Source organism: Herpailurus yagouaroundi, unplaced genomic scaffold (assembly GCF_014898765.1).
Source record: "Herpailurus yagouaroundi ecotype Mexico unplaced genomic scaffold, PumYag 215, whole genome shotgun sequence".
NCBI lineage: Eukaryota > Metazoa > Chordata > Mammalia > Carnivora > Felidae > Herpailurus > Herpailurus yagouaroundi.
In genome coordinates, this window is record NW_024412446.1 from 1,053,127 (window position 1) to 1,078,765 (window position 25,639).

Below are 25,639 nucleotides of genomic sequence, written 5' to 3' on the forward strand. Positions count from 1 at the left end.
CCTGCGCCCACGTGATCCCCCGCGCCACAGAGGCGGAGGCAGGGGCGGCGGCCGCGCGCTCTCGCCCCGTGACTCAACCGCCCCCCGGGGTCCTCCACGTGTGTTCCTAGTTCTGAGCCTGTCTGGGCGGCTCGGGTAGCTGATTCACTGTCTGGCAAGGCTCTCTGCAGGGCCCGGCTGGCGGCCCAGCGGTAAAGCACTGTCGTTCCTCAGTTTGAAAAAGCACCTTGTTGGTTAGTGAAGAGAAGATCGAATCCTGCTTTGAAAACTGCAATGATGAGTGCACGGGTATTCCTTTATGATTTTTACCCGTAAAGAATAGATGGATCCTGGACGCTCCTTTGATAGCTTCACAGCGCTGATGAGTGATCATCTCTCTCCCCCAGAACCCGGCAGCTTCCATTTGGTACCCACCCCAGAAGATGCAGGTATTTAAATTTTAACTTAGTAAAGCAGCCTAACGCACATATATAAACCTCCAACGTGCTTGTGTTTGGTTCTGCCACCAAGCCACCCAAAATCCGCTTTCCCTGTACTTGCAAGCAGGGCAAAACAACGGTGTTTGGAAAGCAGGTCATCATTATTCTGAACCCAATTGGGCATATTTTTACTTTTATTTTTTTCCCCTGTGCGAACTACTGTGAGTAAAATACAAAAGTCCTGTGTAAACTTTTTCAAGTCTTAAAGCAGTTTGCTTATTAGCAAGTAGTGGATTAATTATAACTGGCTTTATCTTTCACTCTTGCCTCAGGTGTTTTACAAGGAAACCACTTTTTTTTTTAAGGTTTATTTTTTAAAAAAAAATTTTTTTTTTCAACGTTTATTTTTTATTTTTGGGACAGAGAGAGACAGAGCATGAACGGAGGAGGGGCAGAGAGAGAGGGAGACACAGAATCGGAAACAGGCTCCAGGCTCTGAGCCCTCAGCCCAGAGCCCGACGCGGGGCTCGAACTCACAGACCGCGAGATCGTGACCTGGCTGAAGTCGGACGCTTAACCGACTGCGCCACCCAGGCGCCCCTTAAGGTTTATTTTTGAGAGAGAGCACGAGCACACGCGGAGCTAGGGAGGGTCAGCGGGAGGAAGACAGAGCATCTGAAGCGAGATCTGCTCACTAAGCAGAGAGCCCGATGCCAGTCTGGAACACACGAACTGTGAGATCATGACCTGAATGTAAGACGGATGCTTAACTAAGCCACCCAGGTACCCCCAGGGAAACCATTTATAATAGTTATCCTTTATTGGGCACAAATCATTGGTGGGGAGCCTTACTGCATTTGTTCAAATCCTCAGTGGCCCTAAGAGTTAGTATTGGAATTTTACAGGTGAGAAAACCAAGGTTAAAAGAAGTTGTAATTTGTCCAGGTCATAGAGCTGCAAAGCAGCAGCACCAGGATTCAAGCCCACGTTTCACATAAAAGTCCTTGCTCATTTCACTAGACCAGCTTTTGTTATCACCTGTTCTCTTTTCATAACTAATTTCATTCCTCCTCTTTAGGTGAAACTGAAATTTGTGTAGCATATAGTTCCAAATGACATAAATATGCTAAATTCAGTATGAATCCACTGACAAACCAAGTTGATACAAGTTGATGTCGCCACTGTTATTTAAGGATGGGTAGTTACACAGAAGAAAATAGTAAAAAAAAAAAAAAAAAGGAAATAAAGTCAAATGAAGGGACTATATGAAGGATCAAGATGTGATCTCTTGTTTCTGCCTGGATACTTTGTTCTCCTTTGCCTGTGGATTCCTACATCTGCTAGACTCAGCACAGGATGTCAGCCTAACATGACATGTTAGATGCCAATCCTCCCTTGCTTCAGCACCTTGGCCTTACGTCTAACACAACATTTGCCACACTATTTGTTCCCTTACTTTATAGCCACTACTACACTCTAAGGGCACAGACTGTGTTATTAAGCTTTGTATTCCTCACCAAATATATCATGTTTGTTTAAGGAATATTTGGCAGGAGTTTGTAACATATCAGGCACAGAGCTGGGTCCTTCCAATGTTGAGACATAGTTGGTATTACCCCCATTTCATACATGAAAAAACAGAAGCTCTGAGAAATTAAAGAACCTATTCAAAGTCACACAGCTGGCAAAGAGGTGGCACCATCACAACTACCTCCAGGATATATAGTGTCAAGGATGTGTTTGCAAGAACAGAGAAAAATCACATGCTTGTAAGTTATTTTTTTGCACCTTATAGCAAATGGTCTCCATTTACATAAATTCTGAAGGTGAACAATTTGTCTCATTTAAAATACTCAAGTTGGAATCTACCTGTTCTGACTTTCGAATAAAAGGCTGACAATAAAGGAAATTATTAAGTGTAATTCAAATGCTACTAAGCTAAGATTATTTAAATTATAGTACTGTAGTACTGATAATAACTAGCAATCTTCTCAGATGCCACTCTAAGTACTTCACATGTATGGAGTTGATTTTTTATTCCAGCTGTACAAAACTAGCAACTAAGAAAAATCTGCTAAGAGTGAATAGTCTCCATTACTATATAACCTTAATTCTTTAGCTTTGGCAGAGACCTGTTTACTAAATGGATACAGGGCCATAAAACCTCAGGAAAGACAAGCTGTAAGAGAATGCAGCCACAGGTATATCAAGTAACAGGAACATTCTTCCTTATCAGGATAAAGTGTTTATCAGTTTTCGAGCAAAGTAATCTTGAATGGGAAGAGACAGGAAAGGGCATGATTAAGTGATAGAAAATGGAAGAAAGAAAGGGAGAGGTTGACCATAATCTCGCAGTTGCAACACTATGACAAGTAAGGTATAAGCTATCTTACCAATGAGGTAGAAGGATATTTAATAGACCAAAGAATTTAAAATCCTAGGGAACTTGAATAATCAGCCACAGAAGAGGCTGTTTGTTGTGGCTCATGCCACAAAAGGCCATCAACAAAGTAAGAAATAGTAAAATAAAGAGAGCAGTAGATGGTTTAATCTTGGTAGACAGCCTGTGCTGCTTCTTGTCCAGCACCCTCCCCTCCTCAAAAAGTGAGGGTGGAATGGGTGGTGGTGGTAGAAAGGGGCATTCAGTCTCAAGGCTTTACTTTTTTTTTTTTTTAATGTTTATTTATTTTTGAGACAGAGAGAGACAGAGCATGAACGGGGGAAGGTCAGAGAGAGAGGGAGACACAGAATCTGAAGCAGGCTCCAGGCTCTGAGCTGTCAGCACAGAGCCCGACGCGGGGCTCGAACTCACGGACCGTGAGATCATGACCTGAGCCAAAGTCGGACGCTTAACCGACTGAGCCACCCAGGCACCCCTCAAGGCTTTACTTTTAAATCTGGTTCCAGATGACTCTCCACAGCATACATCACACCTTCCTTCATACTTGAAGGGAAAAATCCTTAAGAGTTCACCACATTTGGGTGTTAATTTTAGCATAAGCTTTTGTTCTTCTATAAGAAGTATCTCTCTGGATTCAAACCGCAGAAATGTCAATGAATGTTACTTCCATTGTGTAATCAGTTAAAAGTCACCTACAGATTGAAATTGGACATGATGCATTGATAGTTTAGGATCATTTTTCATCAGTCCCATGTTCTTGTAGTTGCTTTCAAATGTTACAGGTGATTACAGGATTTGAAGTATTCCATGAAAACAACATTCATGCTGGGATCATTAAACTCCATTTCTGATAAAGTCTTTTAGAAAGTTGGTTTTTAACTTTTGTCTTCAAGAGCTACTTTCTTCTTGCTGTTCTGACCAGTGACCTTTTTCCTGTGACAAGAAAATTAAAGAAAGTTGAATCTAACATTCTAGATATACGTACTGTCTAAAACTCTGCCAGTTTAATAAACGTTTCCTGAAGCCTACTGTATAATCAAGTACATGAGGCACTAGGAACACAAGGATGCATTAGATGTGGTTTTTGCCCTTTAGAAAACCACAACCCCCTAAGTAAGACAGAACATCACAGGAAACCACACTACAACATGGTATAAAAGACAGCCTGACTGTGGCCTAATAAGGGTTCATATTGATTAAGAGCTAGATACTGCTATAAGTGCTTCATATGTATCAACTCAGATAATCTCCCAAACTTATGAAAAAGATTCGATTATTACCCTTATTTTATGAGGCAAAGGGGTTAACTTGCTGATTATCACACACTGGTAATTAACGTTAAATATGAACCCTGACTGTCTGATTTTAGAGTTTGATGAATCCCATCAATTAGGTGTTTAACAAAGAAAAAGGAAAAAAGTTTTGAGAAGATAACCAATGTTTTCATACTATAGTTTAGTAATGCAAAGCTCCTGGATGTATACTAACTCATTTAATCCTCAACCAACCTTGAGTAGCAGAGTTGGCAATGATTTACATACTTATTTCCATCAGACATAGGGATAAGTGACTTGTCCAAAGTCACTAATACCCCAAGAACAGGTGGTATTAGAGACAGTTCTTCTGACTCCAAATCCAATTTTTCCCTCCACTATACCAGATTGAGTTTATAGGGACTAAAGTCAGGTCCACTAGGCAACAGGATTCAGGTTGATATGGAAAGCTGGGCCTGAAGATATGAACTTCAGAGTTATCAGCAAGGTGTGGGTAGGGTCATTAAAGGAACATCTAGTGTTGGGTCTAGGGTCATCTAGGGTCATTAAAGAAACACCAAAAAGGTGAGCAAGGGTCAGATCAGGTGTTGTTTACATGCTCTATGAAGGATGGCTTTTAAATGTAAGGACAACGGAGACAGCCATAGCATTGTACATGGGGGGCTGCAATGATGAGATTTATACCAAGTGTCCTCAAAGTCTAAAAGCACAGCTTGAAGCTTTAACACCTCAAGTGTAAATGCTACAGACTTAAAAAATCAACAAAGTATAATTCTTTAAAATACTGAAGTTTCTTATTAACATTCAACATAGCCAGCATCTTATACTCCAGTTGATTTCTGACTTTTGTTAAAACTTTCATCAGCTGCTGCTCAGTGCCTGAAGAGATTACATTTCTAATTCTTACTTTAAGATCACTCAAAGAATAAGGTTCTGATGCATACACAACAGTTATGATACAGCCCACCACAAGAAAACGTCTAACAAGACAGGTTAGGTGACCAAGGTGGCCAAGGAGGGTGACTGTTTCTACCAATCCACTGGTTTAAGTGTTACCCAGAACTGCTGTCACAAAAAAATGTAAAAACGTATTAAGAATTAACAAAAATAAGTACAAACAAAATGTTTTAAGTTTTCAAATGACACTTTTGTAAGTTTGTAGCATTTATTTTTACCAAGTTATTAAAGCTTAAAACTTCACTAAAACTTTGGGACACTGTGTTCACTCTATATACTTGAACCAAACGTCACTTTCTCATAGTCAATACAAAATGTCAAGTAAGACTTAGAAGGAAAGTGCAATGCCAGTTTTCATGCCTGTCTCTTTTACATGGCCTAAATGTTACCTGTCCTTAAAGACAGTTCTACCTCCTTGAAGCTTTTTGTAATGACACCAATTCAAAATATTTCTCATCTCTAAACTTTTATTTAAAAATTATTCTCTAGGGGCGCCTGGGTGGCTCGGTCGGTTAAGCGTCCGACTTCGGCTCAGGTCATGATCTCACGGTCCGTGGGTTCGAGCCCTGCGTTGGGCTCTGTGCCGACAGCTCAGAGCCTGGAGCCTGTTTCAGATTCTGTGTCTCCCTCTCTCTGTGACCCTCCCCCATTCATGCTCTGTCTCTCTCTGTCTCAAAAATAAATAAACGTTAAAAAAAATTTTTTTTTTTAAATTATTCTCTAATTTTTTTCATGTATACTAATCTCCTTTCCCTAACTCTAGGAAAGGAGCCTCATTTTATAATCATTCATTTACACAAGCACCTGGCAGGAGAAAAGGTACTTGGTAAATGCCTACATTTTATATATATTATATATTAACTGGTACCAGTAGAATTTGAAGTGTCATTTTCCTTCAATAGTGTAAAGAGTAGCATTGATTAGCATGGTTTTGACTACCCCTATCAAAAGGTAGTCTTGTGTGTGCCAAAAAAAATCAATGCTTTAACATCCTCATAAAACTCAGCTAAACCACTACAAATTTACCCAAAGCATACTTTTTAGAGGTGTTACAGTGTGCTTCAGCATAAGCCTAAGATCATACTGAAATCCTGCCTGAATAGGGAACTTCAGGGACGACTCCATCAATGTGAGTCAATAGCCCTAACTGCCTCAGCAAAATGTCCTGGTGTAGGCTGTGTGGAGGTGGTGGGCAGTGCAATCCTAATTCAAAGTGAACTGAAATCATACTTTCAAAGATAGAAAAAACCTGATTATTAATATACAAATACAGAAAAATTCCAAGATTGAATCATCCAAGTTCCCAAATCACAGGCAACCTAAGATGTATTACTTTTATCACATTCTATATAACAGACCTGAACCTATCAATTCTACCTCAAAAAATTTATCCTAAGGAAAAATAGCGCCTACTATATGACAGAGTCGAACAGCAACTTTTCTCATCATATACTTACTGTTTATTCTTAGCTTTTTCTAAGAAATATTTTGGAGTTGTACTAATGCTCTCCCTTTCCAATGGCTTCTTAATCATCTTTTTCTTTTGTTTGCTGAAAGTTACAAAGAGAGGAAAGAATTAAATTCAGTGGAACTTAATCAAAAATAGCTAAAGCTAAAACTGGTTTTGATTCTTGATCATAAAAATTCACTTTTTAATCTACTTATGGGTTTATGATGACACTGTATCCACTTTAAAATGCCAAATTACCTAATAGCATTTAGAGAGGTAACCCAAAGGGATGATAAATTCAATTTCTTAAAAAGCCACTGATTATAATTAAAATATGTCCTGTGTCACACTTACAGCCTGTGCCAACAAGCATTACAGTTTGATTTTGAGCAACTGTTTTCTATTAGTGCTATGAACTAAAATCAATTCTAAGCATATTTCGTCACTTACATTGAATAATTTTTTAAAAATCTGAATACTTAATGTTTCATGAATGAAAAAACTGATAAGGGAAGAAGATATAACATTCACAGATATTAAAAAGGAATTAACTTTTATTTTAAAATTTCTAAAAGTAGTAGTATTGCTAGAACTGTAATTGTAAGAGTGTGAAAGCAAGAATGCATACAGAGAGAGAGAAAGAGAGGGAGAAGATCTAGGTAAATTCAAGACTGTACCTTGGTAGTTTTTGGAAACCTTTTATGTATTCTGGTACAGGACATCCGGCCTGCTGTATAACATTGGCAACACTGAAAAAGGAAACCATAAGCATAAATCTGTATAAACCCATAAAGCATTAAAGTGATGTTTATGCATTAAACCCTCTGTGCAACTCAAGAGGAACTAAAACTACACACAAAAAACTAATGTAGTATAATGTTCTGCTATGAATTACCACCAGATGTAATCACACTGAATTAGAACAATCTGCTGGACTGAAATCCATGTGACGATGAGGAATTTTATCTAGCAGCTATTTCTCCTCAACATTTATCAAGCCCTAAAAAGCTACTAAACCCGATCCTGGATGAGGCATGAACTAAAGAAGGCACAAGTTTCAATTTATTAGATACTAGTGCTTACTTGGCATTATCTTAGGCTTTTCACGTACATAATAACTTATTCAACATACACAACAACCCTTTACTAATGAAATACTATCATTATCCCCATTTCCCAGATGGAAAACTGAGAGGCATAGTTATGTTGATATGGAGGTCATCATATTCACATGCTTGGAGTTACTGAGGCAACTGTAGATCAATCTAGGCTGTTGGAATATACTACTCTACACATGAACTTGTGAAAAGTCGGCTCAAAGTGAATCCAAGGCTGCCAGAGCCAAGGTTCAGAAGGCACAAATTGAACAGATCAAAGTACAAACTGCCTTTGGCCATAACTCATTTCTTAGAAATGTGAAGTGCTATCAATTATCGTGAGTCTAAATTCACTGTAGGCAGCTAAAATGTAGGAAACTCCGCTTTTATTTTAAAATCTATGATGATGGGCTAAATTAAGACCCAAGGTTCTAAAAATATATCATATGTTACCCAGGCTTCAAGGGGCTGCAAATGAATAATACTGGAATATGTTACTAAAATAGTTTTTCCTAGGACTAAACATAAAATTCCATATGCCCCTAAGATTAAAGGGAAGGATGCACCATGGTTAAGGGATAATTTTGACTGGATGACAAGACTCAGGGGTTAACTTTATTCACTAAACCAAAAACCTCACTATTAAATTATAAGTAATATTAACCAATGGCTATTGGGAGAATCCTGAGTCTGAAATTTAACAACGAACATTCCATTACGAGTACTTCTAAAATCTAATCATGGATAGGCAAAATCAAGGCCCTTTGATCATTTTTCCCTTGGTCATGGCTAAAATCTGGTTGACTAACACCATAACAGAATTTGGGACCTGACCATCTTGAAATTATCTGTTATTTGTGTGTGCATATACTTATGAAGTGATCTTTGCCATCTTAATACTAAGTTATTTTTCCTAATTTACCTTCTTAATAATGGCTTATCATCCTCAGTGAAAAATGTAACAGCTTTTCCTTTATGCCCTGCTCTTCCAGTTCGACCTAAGGAAAAAAAAAATCAGACCATAAAAACACTTTTCTGGGGAAAGGGAACTTAAAGATTTACATATAAGGCCCTGGCTTTTCACTAAAATGAGCACTAAAAAAATAAGCACCTTAGAAGACAACAGGAGGCATTAAAATGAGTGGTGCCCAACGGTGGTGGCAGGGGTGGGGACAGGAGACGCAACTCACCGATCCTGTGGATATATTCCACTGAGCTGGTTGGAAAGTCATAGTTGATCACCAAGTTCACACCTTTAAAATCAATCCCTCTGGCTAGCAAGGCTGTACAAATAAGAACCCAGATTTTTCCAGCTCTGAAGCTGTGGACTGTGTTATCCCTCTGTTTAATAAAACATGTGTTATATGTTTTAGTACCACTCTCGGAACAGAAAACAAGTACTTCATAAATTTCATGCCAATATTTTAAAATTTAGTCGTTCTTTATCATTTTCAAAGTACACATCTGGCTTTACCTGTTGCTGTGTTCTCTCAGCATGAATAACATCCACATTTATACCTTCATATATGAGCTCATGAAATAGTTCTTTAGCCCTTTCAATGGACTGAACAAAAACAAGAACGGGTGGGTTGAAACCCTAAAAGAAAGGCAAAAATCAGCACATATAACCCATAATCAAGAATAAAATCACAGTATCTCATATGATTTTAGTTCATAAAAGCACCAAATTCAATTTAATGCACTTTTTATTGCCAATTTCTCAGATCAGTGGTCTACACCTGCTTCCATCTTCTTCACCGTCCATTCTCAGCTTGAACTCTTATTTCATCTTGCCAATTCCAATAATATCTAATTAATCCCCTTTACTCTTTTACAATGATAGATGCCCACTCCTTAAAACAATCATCTCTTGGCTTCTGTGCCTCAGAGATTTTTAAATTCTGCTAAAATGTATTAACTCTCTTTTTAATTCATTGTTTATCCTAACTGTGGGTATTCCTCCAAAGCTTAGTCTTTGGTTCTCCGGTCTCTCAATATAACCGCTATCTTATTATGTTAGACAGAATCTGTTATCAACTACCAGCTCTAACCAGATGTTTACATTTCTATCATCAAACCCCATGTCTCTTTCAAACCAGCTTTCTATATTTTCAACTGCTGTATTAGGGCTTAACCTTTTTTTTTAAATTTTTTTAATTTTTTATTTTTTTAACGTTTATTTATTTTTGAGACAGAGAGAGACAGAGCATGAACAGGGGAGGGGCAGAGAGAGAGGGAGACACAGAATCTGAAACAGGCTCCAGGCTCTGAGCTGTCAGCACAGAGCCTGATGCGGGGTTCGAACTCACGGACCGTGAGATCATGACCTGAGCCGAAGTCGGATGCTTAACCGACCAAGCCACCCAGGCGCCCCAGGGCTTAACCTTTTTACTTTGGTTCACAAACTCCCCTTTTGGAATCTACTGAGGCTATGAAGCTTTCTAATAGGCAACCATGCATTCACACAAAATCTGACATATCATCAGAGGGTTTACAGACTTCCTAAGGATCAGACATGGCTAGAGATCCCTGATGTATAATCTCTAGGTTGAGTATCCATGTGGAAAACCTTAAATTTCCTAGAGCCAAATGATATCTTTAAGAATATTGATGAAACTAATGCACAAGCATCATGTGCCAAGCACTATTGTAAGCGCTATATTTATATTAACTCATTAATACTAAAACTATTCCCTGAGGGAAATATTATTATTTCCATTTTATACATGACAAAGGCATGAGGCTAATTTGCCTAAAGCGAGAATTCCAGTCCAGGTAGTCTGGCTCCAAAGTTGAAGCTCTTCACCCCTTCTATAGTCACTGGGTACTTGCAAACACCTTTCCCTTTCATCCTCCAACTACTCTTAATTTTCCACCACTGAGGCTGTCACCCTCATTTCCCTCATTTATTTCCTCCTCATCTCTAAGCAGCCTAATTTAACAACGTACTAATTGGTTTCCTTACTTTTAGTCACTGTTTAAGTAATTTTCCTTAAAATTCATTTCCTTAAAATGTCTGGTGGTTTCTCTTAAGGTGACCCCTACTTTCCTGTCCAACTTGATCTTTAATTCTCACCTTAAACTCTTTGCCTTAGACAGGTGACCTCTTCATGAGTCTCCCAAACCCACTGTGTTCATGTGCACTGCTTAGACTTTGCTCTAGCTACTCCTCCAACCACTAACTTCCCCCACCCTTTTATCTCACAGATCCTTCAAGGCCCACAGTAGTAGCATTTCCTCCATAAGGCTATCCCCAACCAATTCAACTCTCCCTCTTGGCCCCAGGAAGACTACAGGGATGCTTAAGAAAAATGCTTTTATGGGGCGCCTGGGTGGCTCAGTCGGTTGAGCGTCCGACTTTCGCTCAAGTCAGGATCTCGCAGTTTGTGAGTTTAAGCCCCACATCGGGCTCTGTGGTGACGGCTCAGAGCCTGAAGCCTGTTTCTTTTTTTTTTTAATTTTTTTTTCAATGTTTATTTATTTTTGGGACAGAGAGAGACAGAGCATGAACGGGGGAGGGGCAGAAAGAGAGGGAGACACAGAATCGGAAGTAGGCTCCAGGCTCTGAGCCGTCAGCCCAGAGCCCGACGCGGGGCTCGAACTCACGGACCGCGAGATCGTGACCTGGCTGAAGTCGGACGCTTAACCAACTGCGCCACCGAGGCGCCCCTGAAGCCTGTTTCAAATTCTGTGTCTCCTCCTCTCTCTGCGCCCCCATGCTCATGCTCTGTCTCTCTCTGCCTCTCAATAATAAATAAACGTTAGGAAAAAAAATTTTTTTTAAGAAAAACCCTTTTATGACACTTTATTGCAAACTATCTTACACAAGTATATTTCTTTTATCCCCTAAAAAAGAACAAATTCTAAGGGCAGGGCTTAGGATTTCTATTTGTTTTATTATTCCCTGCCCTGACCCCTCATAGTTAACTTTTTAACTATGGCTTCTACTCAATACTTACTGAAGGGATAAAAACAGAAAACTGTACTCAGTGTCCTACTCGTTCTACAGTGCTCCAGTTCTATGAGAAACCAGCAGAAGGATGGCAGGAGATGAAGGGAGCCAATACAGATGTGGAAGATGTGGAAAAAAGAGGCTTTCAGGGCAGGAGGTAGGTCTTTTCCTAGCCCACCCTGACCTGGAACAGAAAACTTAGCATATTCTAAGTGGTGAGCCCCCCAGCCTTGGGACAACAGTTGACCTAATGTGCTTACAAATTTACCACTGGATTACTAATATGATATAGGAATAGTGCTCAGCCTCCCACCAGTCATCTAAGTCTTGATGAGTTTCATCCAAATTCAAGAAGATAATCCAAATATACCTTTTTAACAAGTTCTCTCATGGCCAGAAGCTTCCCAGTCTCAGACCCAACAAAGAGAAGCTCTTGTTCTACAGTCTCTACTGCAGAATTCCTGAAAGGAAAACATACTTTGAAGATTGCAAGAACCAATTTTTGTTTCCCCACAGCCTGAATTCTAAATAAATGAAAAAACTTACATATAACCCCCAAAGAACCAACCTTTCCATTGTCAATATAAGCATTTAATTATTTATACCTTAATCTGAAGACAAAATAAACCCTATACCCAAGGGGGGACTTGAACTCACAACCCCGAGATCAAGAGTCGCACAGTCTTCCAACTGAGCCATCCAGGTGCCCCAAAGTTATTTTTAAATGTTTTATTCTAACTATAAATGTTATCTAAAGAAAATTTGGGGCACCTGGGTGGCTCAGTCAGTTAAGCGTCCAACTTTGGCTCAGGTCATGATATCATGATTCGTGAGTTTGAGCCCCGCGTTGGGCTCTGTGCTGACAGCTCAGAGCCTGGAACCTGCTTCAGATTCTGTGTCTCCCTCTCTCTCTCTGCCCCTCCCCTGCTTGCACTCTGTCTCTCTCTCTCACTCAAAAATAAACAACCAACTGTCCATAATTCTACCATTTTAGAATAAATTTTGACATTTTTTTTGTAGTCTGGTCAAATTTTCATGTATTTAATTACAAAAAAATTCTAAAAATAAAATTAATGGATCAAATAATTAGAACAATTTTAAGGTCGTTATTACTTGTCTGAGCTTTTTTTCTTAATGATTAGCAAGAGTTTTTGAGTAGACAGTTGGGGGGGAGGTATCTTAAGGCTTTATAAACATTGTAGGATGCTGTAGTACATTACACTATGTCATAACTATTTTTTCCCTTCTGTTGTCTGCCTTTATGGTGAATTTGTTCTGCTTTCTTTTTTTTTCTCAAGTTTACTTATTTTGAGAGAGAAAGAGTTATTTTGTGCAAGAGTGGGGGAGGGGCAAAGAGAGAGGGAGACCAAGAATCCCAAGCAGGCTCTGGGCAGTCACTGCACAGCCCAATGCCGGGCTTGAACTACAAACTGCGAGATCATGACCTGAGCTGAAACCAAGAGCCGGACGTTCAACTGACAGAGCCACCCAGGTGCCCCTATTTTCTTTTTATATAACAGAAGTTTTAAGTTTAAAGTAGGCAGGGTATTTTTTATTGTCCCATTTGGCTTTATTTATTATTTTTTTAACTTAATATGGTATTATAAAGAACTTTTTCATAATAATTTTCATACTTATCATTTCTTAGGTTGCACAATATTCTATCAAGTGGCTATAATTTCCTACAACTTGTTTCTACTAGTGCACATTCACTTAGCATAAAATGCTCCCCCAAGTATTTTTTTAAAGGAATTATAAATCAAGGGGCTTGGTAATATCAGCTTTCTCCTCTGTCGTCCTACTTAATTAAGCCATCCAAGAAACTAAATCCCCTGGGTGGCTACAGAACTCAGGTCATGCTTTGTGGATGGGAAAAATCAACTGAATGACAGAAATACTAACATGACAACTTGAGAATCTCCCCTTGGATTATTCTAAAATAGAAAATGCTCAATCAATCTTGACTTTAAAGAATTCAGTAAAACTTTCCCTGTTATTAATCTAAGGCCAAACAACCTATCTCCTTGAATCTAAAAAAGAAAAGACTTGTATTAAAAAAACAAAAATCAGTGGATAACACAGAAGAACAATTACCTTGCTCCAATGGATACAGTGATGACATTGTCCAGGTTGAGTTTGCACCACTGCTCCACATCATATGCAAAAGTCGCACTGAACATAGCTCTTCTGACCTTATGGGATGTGCAGGCCAGGAAAATGGAAGCCAGCTGGTCTCTGAACCCAGTTTTGCCATCTTCAAACAGTTTGTCTGATTCATCTACCACCAGCCACTCAACACTAAGAAATAAGAACACAATTTGTGGGTATTGAACTGGAAGATCTAAGACGCTTCACTAAATTGTGGGGACACAAGAAGTCAAACCATTATGCTCCTTCTCAGATCCACACATCATACCAGAAAAAGGTAAAAACAAGATAAACATAAAGTAGTGTTCTATTCTGTTAGCCTCAAAGAAAGGAGGTCCCAATAGCAACAACAGAGCTTCACATAGACCTTATAAACTCCATCACCACTGCTGAAAGCTATGAAAACATCTAAGGGAATTCTGTACTAACTGCTTATCAGAATCTATAACTTTCTTCTAGACCAGACAGTTATTTTCCTGTGTTTAATAAAAACCATTGTTCTCAGCACAAACACTGACTAGAAGTTGGTAGATTGCAAGCTCCAAAAGGCAATAATACAAGCAATCAAGGACAAAATATAATCAACCAAGTGAAAATACACATGAGAGGTTAAAATGTTATCTGTACCTTGTTAAATCTATTCCTGGAGGATCCTGCTTTAATAAGTAGATTAGTCGATTTGGAGTAGTCACAAGAATATCTATAGGAGAAACAAATAGTACAGATTGTAAAAGCAAGATTCATCTCCCTCAAATTAGGGAATTAAGTCTCCTGAATTTCAGTGAATAACCTGAAGAGGGGAGAGGAGGGGGAGGTTATACTCGCTATCTTACTACACCAACACAAGTTCTTTCTTATTTGTAAACTAACATATATATTTTTTTAATCCATGATAGCACAAATTATGCTTACTCTCCTTTTATATTTGATCTGCCTACTCAACTTCTAAGAAGCAAGAACACTATAATCCAACAGTGTTATTTTCAAATACTTCATTTTGTTTTTCAGAAAAATCCTTTCTTTAAATGAAATTTTACTTAGAAGCTCAAGATGAGAGACAGGTAAAAGCTGGTTTTCTGACTGATACAAGGGTAGGGATGTGAGCCATTCTTACTGCAGAGTATTTCCATGGCAGATTAAAAATCAATAGTATAAGGCAGGGTTTCTCAGCCTTAGCACTACTGACATTATGGTCCAGATAATGTTTTGTTGTAGGGGACAGTCTTGTGCATTGCAAGATGTTTAACAGCATCCCTGGCCTCTACCTACCACAGGTCAGTAGCACCCCAGTTCTGACAACTTAAAGTGTCTCCAGATATTGCCAAATGTCCCTGGGGTGGAAGGTGGGTGGGGGCAAAATTGCCTCTGGTTGAGAATCACTGGTATATATTTATATAACTACTGAGTGGGAACGGGGAGATCTCTTTTAGCTTCTCTAAAAACCAAACTGATTGTGTGCATGCCTACATTTTTAAGAACTCTTAGGTGACAGAATATCTGTAATTTGCAAGTCCCTTGCATGCTTTACAGCTCAAACACGAATCCCTTACCAAACTTCTTAGATGATTTAGGTCCAAATTTCTTGGCTGCCACTGCTGCTTTGTGTATCATGTGTATCCTGAATCCTGTTCCCTCAGAGATTTTTACTAACTCTCGGTGAATCTAAAATGGAAAATGATAAAAACATTAGCTGCTAAGATACTTAAATGAGATGTATTGTCTTGTTTACATTATTAAAATAAATCTATTACCAACCCATGAATAAGTTATTTATTTATCTTAAAGTTTTATTTATTTAAGTAAACCCTATACTCAATGTGGGAAATTAAACCCATAATAACATGTACATTAACCTGGAATCTCGGCATTTTCTAATCTGCTATGTACTGTTTTTAGAACATAGTGCTATTATAAAACTATTTCATGCTTGGCATGTATTTTCTGTTAAGCACATTGGAAGGGTAGAACAGGTCACTGTATGTTTTTTTTTTTTTTCCTCTCAAAACCTGAGATGAGGTTTCATTCATCTAGGTGAGAAAAATACATTTTAGAGAGGAACTATATATTACCGTAGCCTAAGCTTAAAAGGTCTTAGAGCATTTACCAAAGAATCATTAATGTTAAAATCGTTGTTTTAGAACATCATAAAAAGACAAAAAACTTGCCCATGAACAGTAAGATACAGAATAGAGTGCCTATACAGAATAGAGTGCCTGTACAGAATACTTGCCCATGCCAAAAAACAAGGACCTTACTCTTTTTGAGATCTTTTTATTACCCTCATAAAAGAAATGACTGGAGCAAACACCAAACCCATCCTCTTTCAAAGCTACAAGTCATACCTGGTTGGCAAGTTCTCGTGTTGGTGATATAATCAGGGCTCTGAAGCCTTTATTTGTGGGTTGTTTTAGTTGCATCAAAATGGGAATGCTAAAAGCCAAAGTCTTTCCAGATCCAGTAGGAGCAGAAGCCAGAAGTTCTCGACCCTAAAAACAAGGCATATTACATATAAGTACATAAACTTTTCAGAGCGTGGTTAAGTAATGCAACCAGCCACAGAAATAATAAAATAATCATAATGAATGCAGTCATTCATATTCCCACTGCTAATCTAACTTTTCCCACATTTGCTTTTCTAACAACATCCACCAGTGCCCCAGTGGAGTTTCTGAGCATTGCCACCAAATTCCATTTGAACTGGGTAAAGAATATGGATAACTAAAATCCAAAGATAATTCAAAACCTCAAGTATTTCCATTACTTCAATTTTTCTTTTGCACTAAACTCTTATCAAAGCAAAATTCTAAAATCAACTTTTCCCCCCAATATCAGTATTGCTCAATCCCTAGGGAAGATGGTTTTTTTTTTTAAGTTTATTTATTTATTTTAAGAGAGAGCGAGTTAGCAAGTGAGTGTGGGGGGAGAGGCAGAGAGAGAATCCTAAGCAGGCTCCATGCCATCAGCACAGAGCTCAACTCGTGGCTTGATCTCATGAACCATGAAATCATGACCTGACCTGAAAATTAAGAGCCAGACACTTAACCAGCTGAGCCACCCAGACGCCCCTCCATAGCGAAGGTTTTAATAAATAACAGAATGGCTGAAGGTAATAAATAAAAACTGGCAATATCCTGAGTGACAGTAATTTATGTGACAGTCTTCAAAAAGTCACTATGATTTTAAAGCTTTAAGTTGCAACAGAAATAATCTTAAATGAAAATTAGAAGCAAATTTACTGTAATGTGAGTCAACATCATTCAAAAGTACTCTCATTTCAGTTCCCAAAGAAAACAGAAAGGACAAGTATGGATGAAAAGGTAACACATATCTTTTGGCTACCAGAACCAAAGGCCATCTTGGCTACATGCGGGGGGGAAAGTCAGCTCTCATTAGTACAAAAAGAAACCTCAGAAAAATTTCATTTCCAAAACTCTTAAATTAATCCATACCTCTATCAACCAGTAGATAAACAAACTGTGGTATTTTCAAACAACAGAATTCTACTCACAAATTACTGATCAATGCAACATGGATAAATCTCAAAAACAATCTATGCAGAGTGAAAGAAACCAGAGATAAAAAAATAAAAATAAATAATGGACGATACCACTTATATGACATTCTAGAAGAGGCAAAACTAATATACATGCAATAGAAACTAGAACAGTGGTTACCTCTGGGCAGGAGTGAGGACTGAATGGAAAGGGCACAGAACTTTCTGGAGCAACAGAAATGTTACACATCCCCACTGGGGTGACAGTTACATAGGGTATGCCTTGTTGGAATTCACTGAACTGTGAACTTACAATGTATGCATTTTAATATATAAAGTATACTTCAATAGCAAAAAGTATTGGGGAAAAAAAAGTCAGGCTGTACAAGAATTCTATATTTCAGAAATAGTTCCTGGGAATTATAAATTAATCAGGGATGAATAAACAGAACAGTCCTTATCCTCAGAGGGTTTACACTCTAGAAAAATGCAAAAGGTAGACATAATTAGTATAAACATAGAGTAAAGTGTAAGATAAATATGGTAAGAAAAAGAACACACTGAATACCTTGGAGAACTGGTGGTAGAGGAAACAGGGTTGGTAAAAGAAAAAGATCCCATCGAATTATAGTGATATGGTGGCACAGACATTTGAGATGGACCTTAAAAGTAAAGGGAGGATTTCAACAGGGGGAGATAAGGTAGAAAGGAAAACTTCAAATATGGAAGAGAATGAGCTAATACACAGAGGAAGGAATGTTAGAGGCATCACAGACCTTCATACTCACATGCAGCATAACTGGAATGGCTTGCATTTGGATTGGTGTAGGCATCTGGAAGCCTGCATCTAGAATGTTCTGAAGTAGTCGAGAATTGATTTTATATTCCTGGTCAAGTTGCTGAAATGTAGCAATTGGGTCAGGAAGATCAGTTCCTTGGACATGAATTTTGTGTTTATTCCGGAAGAAGTTTATCTGAAAAGTGAAAGAAAGGGGTCACCATAACTATGGTCATATACTTTATAAGATGTTATAAAGCAACAGTAACAGTTTCCAGGATAAGCTTTAGTAGCATGAAACTTTTTGGTGAAATTCCAAGCACTAAAACATACAGATACTAGATATATTTCATGCTCTTTCATAGACAGAAGACCTTCATAACAATAAAACCCATCCATCCACTTTCTTCATATTAATGTGTCAATACCATGAGTAATGTGTTATTCATATTAATATGCTACCATGGTAATTATTAACTTGTAATTTTATATAAGCTTCTAGAAGGCAGAAATTGAATCCATCTAGTGTTTTTCTTTATATGCCACTTAACCACACAAGTGCCAATGCTTTTTGATGATTTACTCTAAACTCTACTTATTAAAACTGAGGACCAAAAACAGAGTCTAGAGTGTTGATTTGGTTTATTTTCCATTCTCTGATAGCCAAATTCTGGATTCTGGGTTCCTGAAGTGAGCTGAACAATATTCTCCATCTGTAACATGGCAGGCGTGCAACAGACATGACAATGATATATTTGTTGTTTTTTCTGTATTCTACTCCCCCTAGTCCCAAGGTATAAAATAGGTTTCTTAAGATTTCTAACTCTCAAATCCCTGTCAGAGGAAATCTTTCTAAACCAGCTTAACAAAGATTAGAAAGGGGGAAAATTTTGTTTATCAAAGGGGATATGAAATTTAAAAAGATTCATTCCAAATACATTATCAATCTTGAAATTTGAACAGGTCAAGAAATTACATAGTATGTAGTATATAAATATAGTATACTATATAAGAATAGTGTGTATGTGTGTATACACACATACTGTATTCACTTTTACCAACAGAACACTCCAAGGACAAGGGAAAATTCACTATGTCAGAAGATCAAGTGGGGCTAAGACATTTTTCTAACCTTTTCTTTTCTGAGATTCTCCAACTTCCCTGAAGTTAGTTTATTTTCTCTTTTAATTTTTTTATCTTCAATTTTTGCTTCCACAGATGATATCCACTGTATAGAACCTTCTTCTTGAGAAGTAATTTCTAAAATATATATCAAAAAATTAAAAGATTTTAAATGCAACATCCTTTTTTTTTCTTAATGTTTATTTATTTTTGAGAGAGAGAGAGAGAGAGAACATGAGCAGGGAAGGGCAGAGAGAGAGAGGGAGACAGAGGATCCAAAGCAGGCTCCAGGCTCTGAGCTGTCAGCACAGAGACCAATGTGAGGCTAGAACCCATGAACTGTGATATCATGACCTGAGTCGAAGTCAGATGCTTAACCAACTGAGACACCTAGGCACCCCTTAAGTGCAACATTCTTGACTGTAGCAAACAGGCCATAGCTTCACACTAAACAAAAGTAAAGCACTAGCTAATACAACTAGAGAAAAGAAAGTAATAAGAGGTATAAAAATTGGAAATGGAGAGGCAAGTTCTCTGTTGGTAAAATCAGAGCTCTGAAGTTATTTCAGCTGTGTCATATGTAGATGACTGTATACTTGAAAACAACAAGAGATCAAATTGAAAATACTTAACAGATTCCAGGGGTGCCTCTGTGGCTCAGTCAGTTAAGTGTCTGACTTTTGATATCAGCCCAAGTCATGATCTCATGGTCCCTGAGATTGAGCCCCACATGGGGCTCTGCATTGACAACTTGGAGCCTGCTTGGGATTCTCTCCCCGCCCCTCTCTCTGACCCTCCCCCTCTTGCTCTGTCTCCAAATAAATAAAAACATTTAAAAAAATTTAAGAGAGATTTCAATGAGACAACCAGTTTTTCTGTATGTAACCAGTTAGAAAATAAATACTATGAAAGAAAATATTTCATATGAAAATATGAAAGAAAATATAATAGCAATGAACACAGCATAGTAAGGACTACTGTAATATAAAGAGAGCAATTCTCACTCTAACTAAAATTAGTTTAACGAAAAGTCATGACAGGATTGTTTTGGAAACCAGACTAGCTGACTTTAAAATTCATGTGGCAGACACCTGGGTGGCTCAGTCAGTTGAGTGTCTGAGTTTTGCTCAGGTCATGATCTCATGATTCATGAGTTCGAGCCCTGTGTCGGGCTCTGTGCTGACAGCTCAGAGCCTGGAGTCTGCTTCGGATTCTGTGTCTCCCTCGCTCTCTCTGCCCCTCCCCAGCTTGAGCTCTCTCTGCCTCTCAAAAATAAACGTAAAAAAAAAAATAAAGTTCACATGGCAAAATAAATATGTAAGAATAACCTTAAAAATTCTAAGAAGAACAACAAGCAAGACCACTTCTGATATTTCTTTTAAAATTTTTCACTTCACTGAGGCACAACTGACATACAATAAGTTGCATTTATTTGAGGTATAAATTTGAGAGGCGCCTGGGTAGCTTAGTCGGTTGAATGTCTGACTCTTGATTTCTGCTCAGATCATGATCTCACGGTTCATGGGTTTGAGCCCCGTGTTGGGCTCTGTGCTGACAGTGCAGAGCCTGCTTGGGATTTTCTCTCCCTCTCTCACTGCCCCTAGCCCTCTTGCACGCTCATTCTCTCTCTCAAAAATAGATAAATTACATTAAAAAAAGAGTATAAATTTGAGGAATTTTAACATATGTATACACCTGTTAAATCATCACCCCATTCAAGCTATACCCATCACCACCCCAAATTTCCTTGTGGCCCCTTTTAATGCACTGCTCTATCCCTAAGCAACCACATATCTGCTTTCTCACTAGAGATAATTTGCTTTTTCTGGAATTTTATATAAATGGAATCATGTAGTATATGCTCAATTTAGTCTGGCTTCTTTCACTCAGAATAGTTATTTTGAGATTCATCCATGTTGAGCATGTATCAATAGTTACCTTTTTTACTTATACGTAGCATTCCATTGTATGGATATACAAATTGTTTATCCTTCACCTATTGAAGGACATTTGGGTCATTTACAGTTTTTAGCTACTGAAAATAAAGCTGCTATGAACATGCGTGTACAAGTCTTCGTGAGGACATAGGCTTTCCTTTCTCTTAGGTAAATTCTTGGAGTGAAATACGTGCATCATATGGTAGGTGTATGTCTAACTTTTTTTTTTTTAATTCCTTTGTCAATTTCTACCCAAAAAGCCTACTGGAATTTTAACTGAGTTTGTTTTACGTTGATTCTACATTATCATTTTAGGGAGAAAATTTTTAGTTGAACAATCAAAGCATGATATGCCATGGGGCACCCAGGTGCCTCAGTCAGTTGAGCATCTGACTCTTGATTTTGGCTCAGGTCATGATCTTAAGGTAGTAGGATTGAGACTCTCTACCTTTGTCCCTCTTCCACACATGTGTGCATGTGCTTTCTCTCTTTCTCAAACAAAAACAAAAACAAAAACAAAAACAAAAACAAAAACATGGTGTGCCACACCACTCTGTATTATGCCACATATGTGCTAAGTTATATTTCTGGTTGCTTAACATTTGAATCCTTTTCCCAAATTTGTGGCTGGTCATTTTTTTTTTTTTTCTTTTAACTAATGTTGGTGGAAGGCTTTGCAGCCAGGGAAGTAAAATGACTTTTATTGTAACACTGTAAAAACTGTGGAAACAAAGTAAATGTCCTTATACAAGGACTCGTCAAGTCGATTATGTAATAACATCCCTACAATGTGTAATGGCATACCCTATACTATGATTCAATGAACACAGCAGTGGACTTCCTTTTGATACAATGTTTCTGGTGGACAATTCCAAAATACCTAAATTTAAATCTATTTGTTAATCTATTTGAAATTAACAACAGATTAACAAATTTGTTAATCTATTTGAAATTCCACTTCTTTTTCTTTTAATGTTTATTTATTTTGAGTTTGAGAGAGAGAGAGACAGAGAGAAAGAGAAAGAGATCGCCAGTGCATACAAGCAGGGGAGGGGCTGGGGGAGAGAATTCCAAGCAGGCTCTACACTCAGCACAGAGCCCAACAGCCCAACGTGGGGCTCCATCTCAGGAACATGAGATCATGACCTGAGTCGAAATCAAGAGTCAAACGCTTAACCAACTGAGCCACCAAGGTGCCCCTGAAATTTCTTTTCTAAGAATTTATCAGATATAACCCCCACATACACACAAAGATAAGTGGAATGGCATTTATTGCCAACACGATAATAGCAAAAGTGAGGAAACAAACTAAATGTCCATCACAAAGGAATTTGTTAAATTGATTATGGAATGTACAATGGGATACTATTTTGTTAAAATGAGAAAGGCAGTGCAATTCCTACTGGTTGCAAACAATCTCCAAAATATGTTGTTGTTGTTTTAACAAAGTGTAGGAGGAGGAAGGGTTCAGAATAGAATAACATATACAGTATGCTATTATTCAGGTAATAAAAGGAAGTATAATTATAATGAATATATATCTTTACAAAAATACATAAGAAAATGATTAATAGTGGTTGCCTCTGGAGAAATAGGGGACTGAAAATAGTGAGAAGAATGAGAAGATTTACTTCTAACCACTGTGTAACTTTTAAAAACCATGTATAAGGATTTTACTGAAAAAGGTAAATAGCTAGGAAACTTAACAGCTATAACGAAGAAGATACAGTACAGAAAAAAAAAAAAAACCCAGACCTATGAAAAATAGGCAAAGAGTAAGAACAGATGGTTCACAAATGTTGAAATGTAAATATCCACTAAAGCATAAAAAAATGCTCAACCTCACCAGTTATCAAGAAAATATAAACAAAAAAAGTTTCATTCATTAGATTGACAAAGAATTTAAGACCAGTAGTATCCAGCATTGACAAGGGTGTGGGAAGTCATTTTTCAGTATATGTTTAGAGAAAGAAGTGAGCATACTCTTTCAGCCAGTGATTCTACTTTTGGGATGCTAATTACAGAAATAACAGGACCTATGGAGCACCTGGGTAGCTCAGTCCTTTGAGGACTCTTGATTTTGGCTTAGGTCATGATCTCTAGGTTCGTTAATTCAAGCCTCAAGTCAGGCTCTGCACTGACAGCTGACAGTGTGGAGCCTGCTTGGGATTCTCTCTCCCTCTGTCTCTGCCCCTCCCCACCCTCAAAAATAAGTAAATAAACATTTATTTAAATTTTTACTTAAAAAAAAAAAGAAATAACAGGACAAAAGGATATATGTACAATTTTTTTTTTTTTTTTTTTTTTTTTTTTTTTTTTTTTTTTTTTTTTTTGAGAGAGAAAGAGAGTGTGAGTGAGCAGGGGGAAAGGGGCAGAGAGAGAAAGAATCTTAAGCAGGCTCCACACTTAGTGCGGAGTCCAACTTGGAGCTCAATCCCACAACCCTGGGATTATAATCTCAGCCCGAAATCAAGAGTAGGAGGCTCAACCAATGAACCACAAATATCTAAGGCCCTCCACAAATATCTTTACTGTAACAATATCTGTAATGGGAAATACCTGGAAACAACCTGAATGCCATTAACTAATGGAATGACAGTATATTATCTGACCTTAAGCCTGTATTAATATTTTTGTAACTGAAAAAAAATAATAAGGAAAAAAAGAAACCAAGAACTAACCTGAAGTCATCATCTTCCTCTTTTTTTTGTTCTGCTCCCTCTTCCTTTCAGTTAGGCTTTCTTTTTTCTCTTCATCTTGAAGCTCCTGATGAGTTCTTGATGCTCCAAACTCACCTGGGACAGACTTCTTGTTTCCAAAGAAGTCCAGTCCCTGCAGCACCTCTGAAGAATCAAAGTCATATTTCCTTTTTCCTACCTAAAACCCAAAAAATTTAAAAAGCAATCTACCGACTGACATTGCTTTCACCCAAGCAGTATTGGCAAGTAAGGATGTGGGTATAATAACTCACCATCTTTTTTTACCCTTTCACCAAGGGTGAAAGGTGTTTGTTGAACTGACAAGTGTGTTTTGGGCAAATAGAACACAAGATGACAACTTTCCTGACCTTTTAACAGTAATAACAATCATAATAGCAGTTAACACGTATATGCTTATCAGCATAACATCTATATGCTGTCAGGCAGATTTCTAAGCATGTTTGTATATATTAAATTACCTCAGCCTTCAACAACGGTAAGAGATAAACAGCGATATTACCAATGAAAAAATTCTCGGCATTTGGAGGTCAAACAACTTGACCAAGGTCTCAAAAGTATTTGGACCCCAAAAATCTGTCTCGAGTTCAGACTCTTAACTAACACCATACTGCCAGAGAAAGGTGAAACACACGTGTCGCCCAATGACAAGGTTGATACTTAAGATTTTCCATAATCGGGCCCCAACTAACTTCTCCTGGCTTATCATTCACCCGCCACTTCCCTATGTAAGATCCCCCATTTCTAAATCACTCTTCTCATAGGTAACTTTACACGCCATGAGGGTGTGGGAATAAAAAGACCCATGCCCACTAAAGCTATACGCACGGCAAGCCAACCTGGGTACACTACAGTGAAAGAAACTGTTCTCTTCATTTTGGGTTAATTCTGTTTTTGAAATCCCTTTCCACCAGTTTTGGAGAAATAGCTACTTTTGAAAGGATTCTAATTGTGCTTTGAATACACTAGAAACCGGTGAGGGGGCAAGGGTTTCCGTGCCAGGCCCACCTAAGACTATAAAAGAGGAGTAAGAGTTCACTCGGAAGGCAGGACTTGACCGCATAGGTCTGCGCTCGAACCCAACGCAAAAAGAAGGGAAATGCCTCACGACCAGGCCACGGCCTCCGCGTGCCGGCTCTACCAGTAGCCAGATCATTTTCGGGCTCCTGCGCCTTCTCTGTTACTCAGACTTGTTGCTCTGCGCACAGTACCTGGAATCGCGCCGCGTCCGCCGAGAAACGTCTCACGTCGAATTTGGCCCCCACGCCAAGCCGGCGAAAGAGATCGTGAGCATCCATTTTTACCCAGACAGCTCCGCGACCGCAGAGCGCCTGCGCAGAGAACTTCTCCTAGAAAGTCTGGGGCCCGAGCCATGGGCGGAAGTGGTTGCGGGGGGGCGGGGAGGAGGGGGCGGAGCCTGGCGATTCTGAGAGGCTGGATTGTATAGCCTGTCTTTGTTGATTAAAAAAATTATTTATCAAGATGCTCTTATGCCGGGCACTGTTCTAGACTTTTATGGGTAGTTTGGCGAACGACACCTTAAGATTCCCCACCTCAGGAAACTTACATATAAGTGGAGACAAAATTGTTAACTAAGCAAGATAATTTCGAAAGTGAAAAGCGCTGTGAATGAAACAAGTAACAGTGTAATTGATAGAGAAAGGCACCGGGAGCAACTTCTAGGCAAATTAGTCAGGTTCATTCTGAAGAAGTGATATTTGAGCTAAGAAAAGGCAGTCTTTCCCAGATCCGGGAACAGCATTCCAGGTAGAGGAAACATGTATTTGAAGAAGGGGGGAAAAAGGTTTGAAACATTGAGGAAATAGAAAGGTCAGGGTGACTGGAGCCAAGCTGCAATGAGGAAGTGTAGTACAGATAAGGTTGGAGGGACAAA

General features: G+C 38.4%; 1 protein-coding gene and 1 long non-coding RNA gene across 3 annotated transcripts; one reads left to right on the forward strand and one right to left on the reverse strand.

Moving 5' to 3' along the window:
- The first annotated feature begins 64 nt into the window (after nt 1-64).
- Nucleotides 65-12,226, forward strand: LOC121017082 (uncharacterized). Its single transcript, XR_005784618.1, has 2 exons — nt 65-428; nt 11,608-12,226. It is a non-coding gene; the product is annotated as an uncharacterized LOC121017082 (long non-coding RNA).
- DDX52 (DExD-box helicase 52) lies at nt 3,201-25,084 on the reverse strand. 2 transcript variants are annotated; one of them, XM_040455159.1, is made up of 15 exons: nt 24,957-25,084; nt 23,710-23,905; nt 19,102-19,229; nt 17,980-18,165; nt 16,041-16,184; nt 15,249-15,360; nt 14,326-14,398; nt 13,645-13,848; nt 11,921-12,011; nt 9,073-9,195; nt 8,789-8,939; nt 8,521-8,596; nt 7,179-7,250; nt 6,509-6,601; nt 3,201-3,753 (listed from the first exon to the last, which is right to left on the reverse strand). In XM_040455159.1, the coding sequence occupies exons 1-15, from the start codon at nt 25,041-25,043 to the stop codon at nt 3,696-3,698; spliced, it is 1,794 nt and encodes a 597-aa protein (XP_040311093.1). In that variant the 5' UTR covers nt 25,044-25,084; the 3' UTR covers nt 3,201-3,695. The 2 variants fall into 2 exon arrangements, with proteins under 2 accessions (XP_040311093.1, XP_040311094.1); XM_040455160.1 differs by having other exon boundaries at nt 23,710-23,871; nt 24,957-25,062.
- Nucleotides 25,085-25,639: the final 555 nt, after the last annotated feature.

What these genes read in the sequence shown, in the direction of transcription:
- DDX52 (XM_040455159.1), bottom strand. Translation starts at nt 25,043, where the DNA reads ATGGATGCTCACGATCTCTTTCGCCGGCTTGGCGTGGGGGCCAAATTC. An exon ending in CGGACGCGGCGCGATTCCAG is followed by an intron (nt 23,906 to 24,956) that starts GTACTGTGCGCA and finishes TTTGGGTTTTAG; the next exon opens with GTAGGAAAAAGGAAATATGA. An exon ending in TGAGAGAACTTGTTAAAAAG is followed by an intron (nt 9,196 to 11,920) that starts GTATATTTGGAT and finishes CCTTTCTTTTAG; the next exon opens with GGTTTCAACCCACCCGTTCT.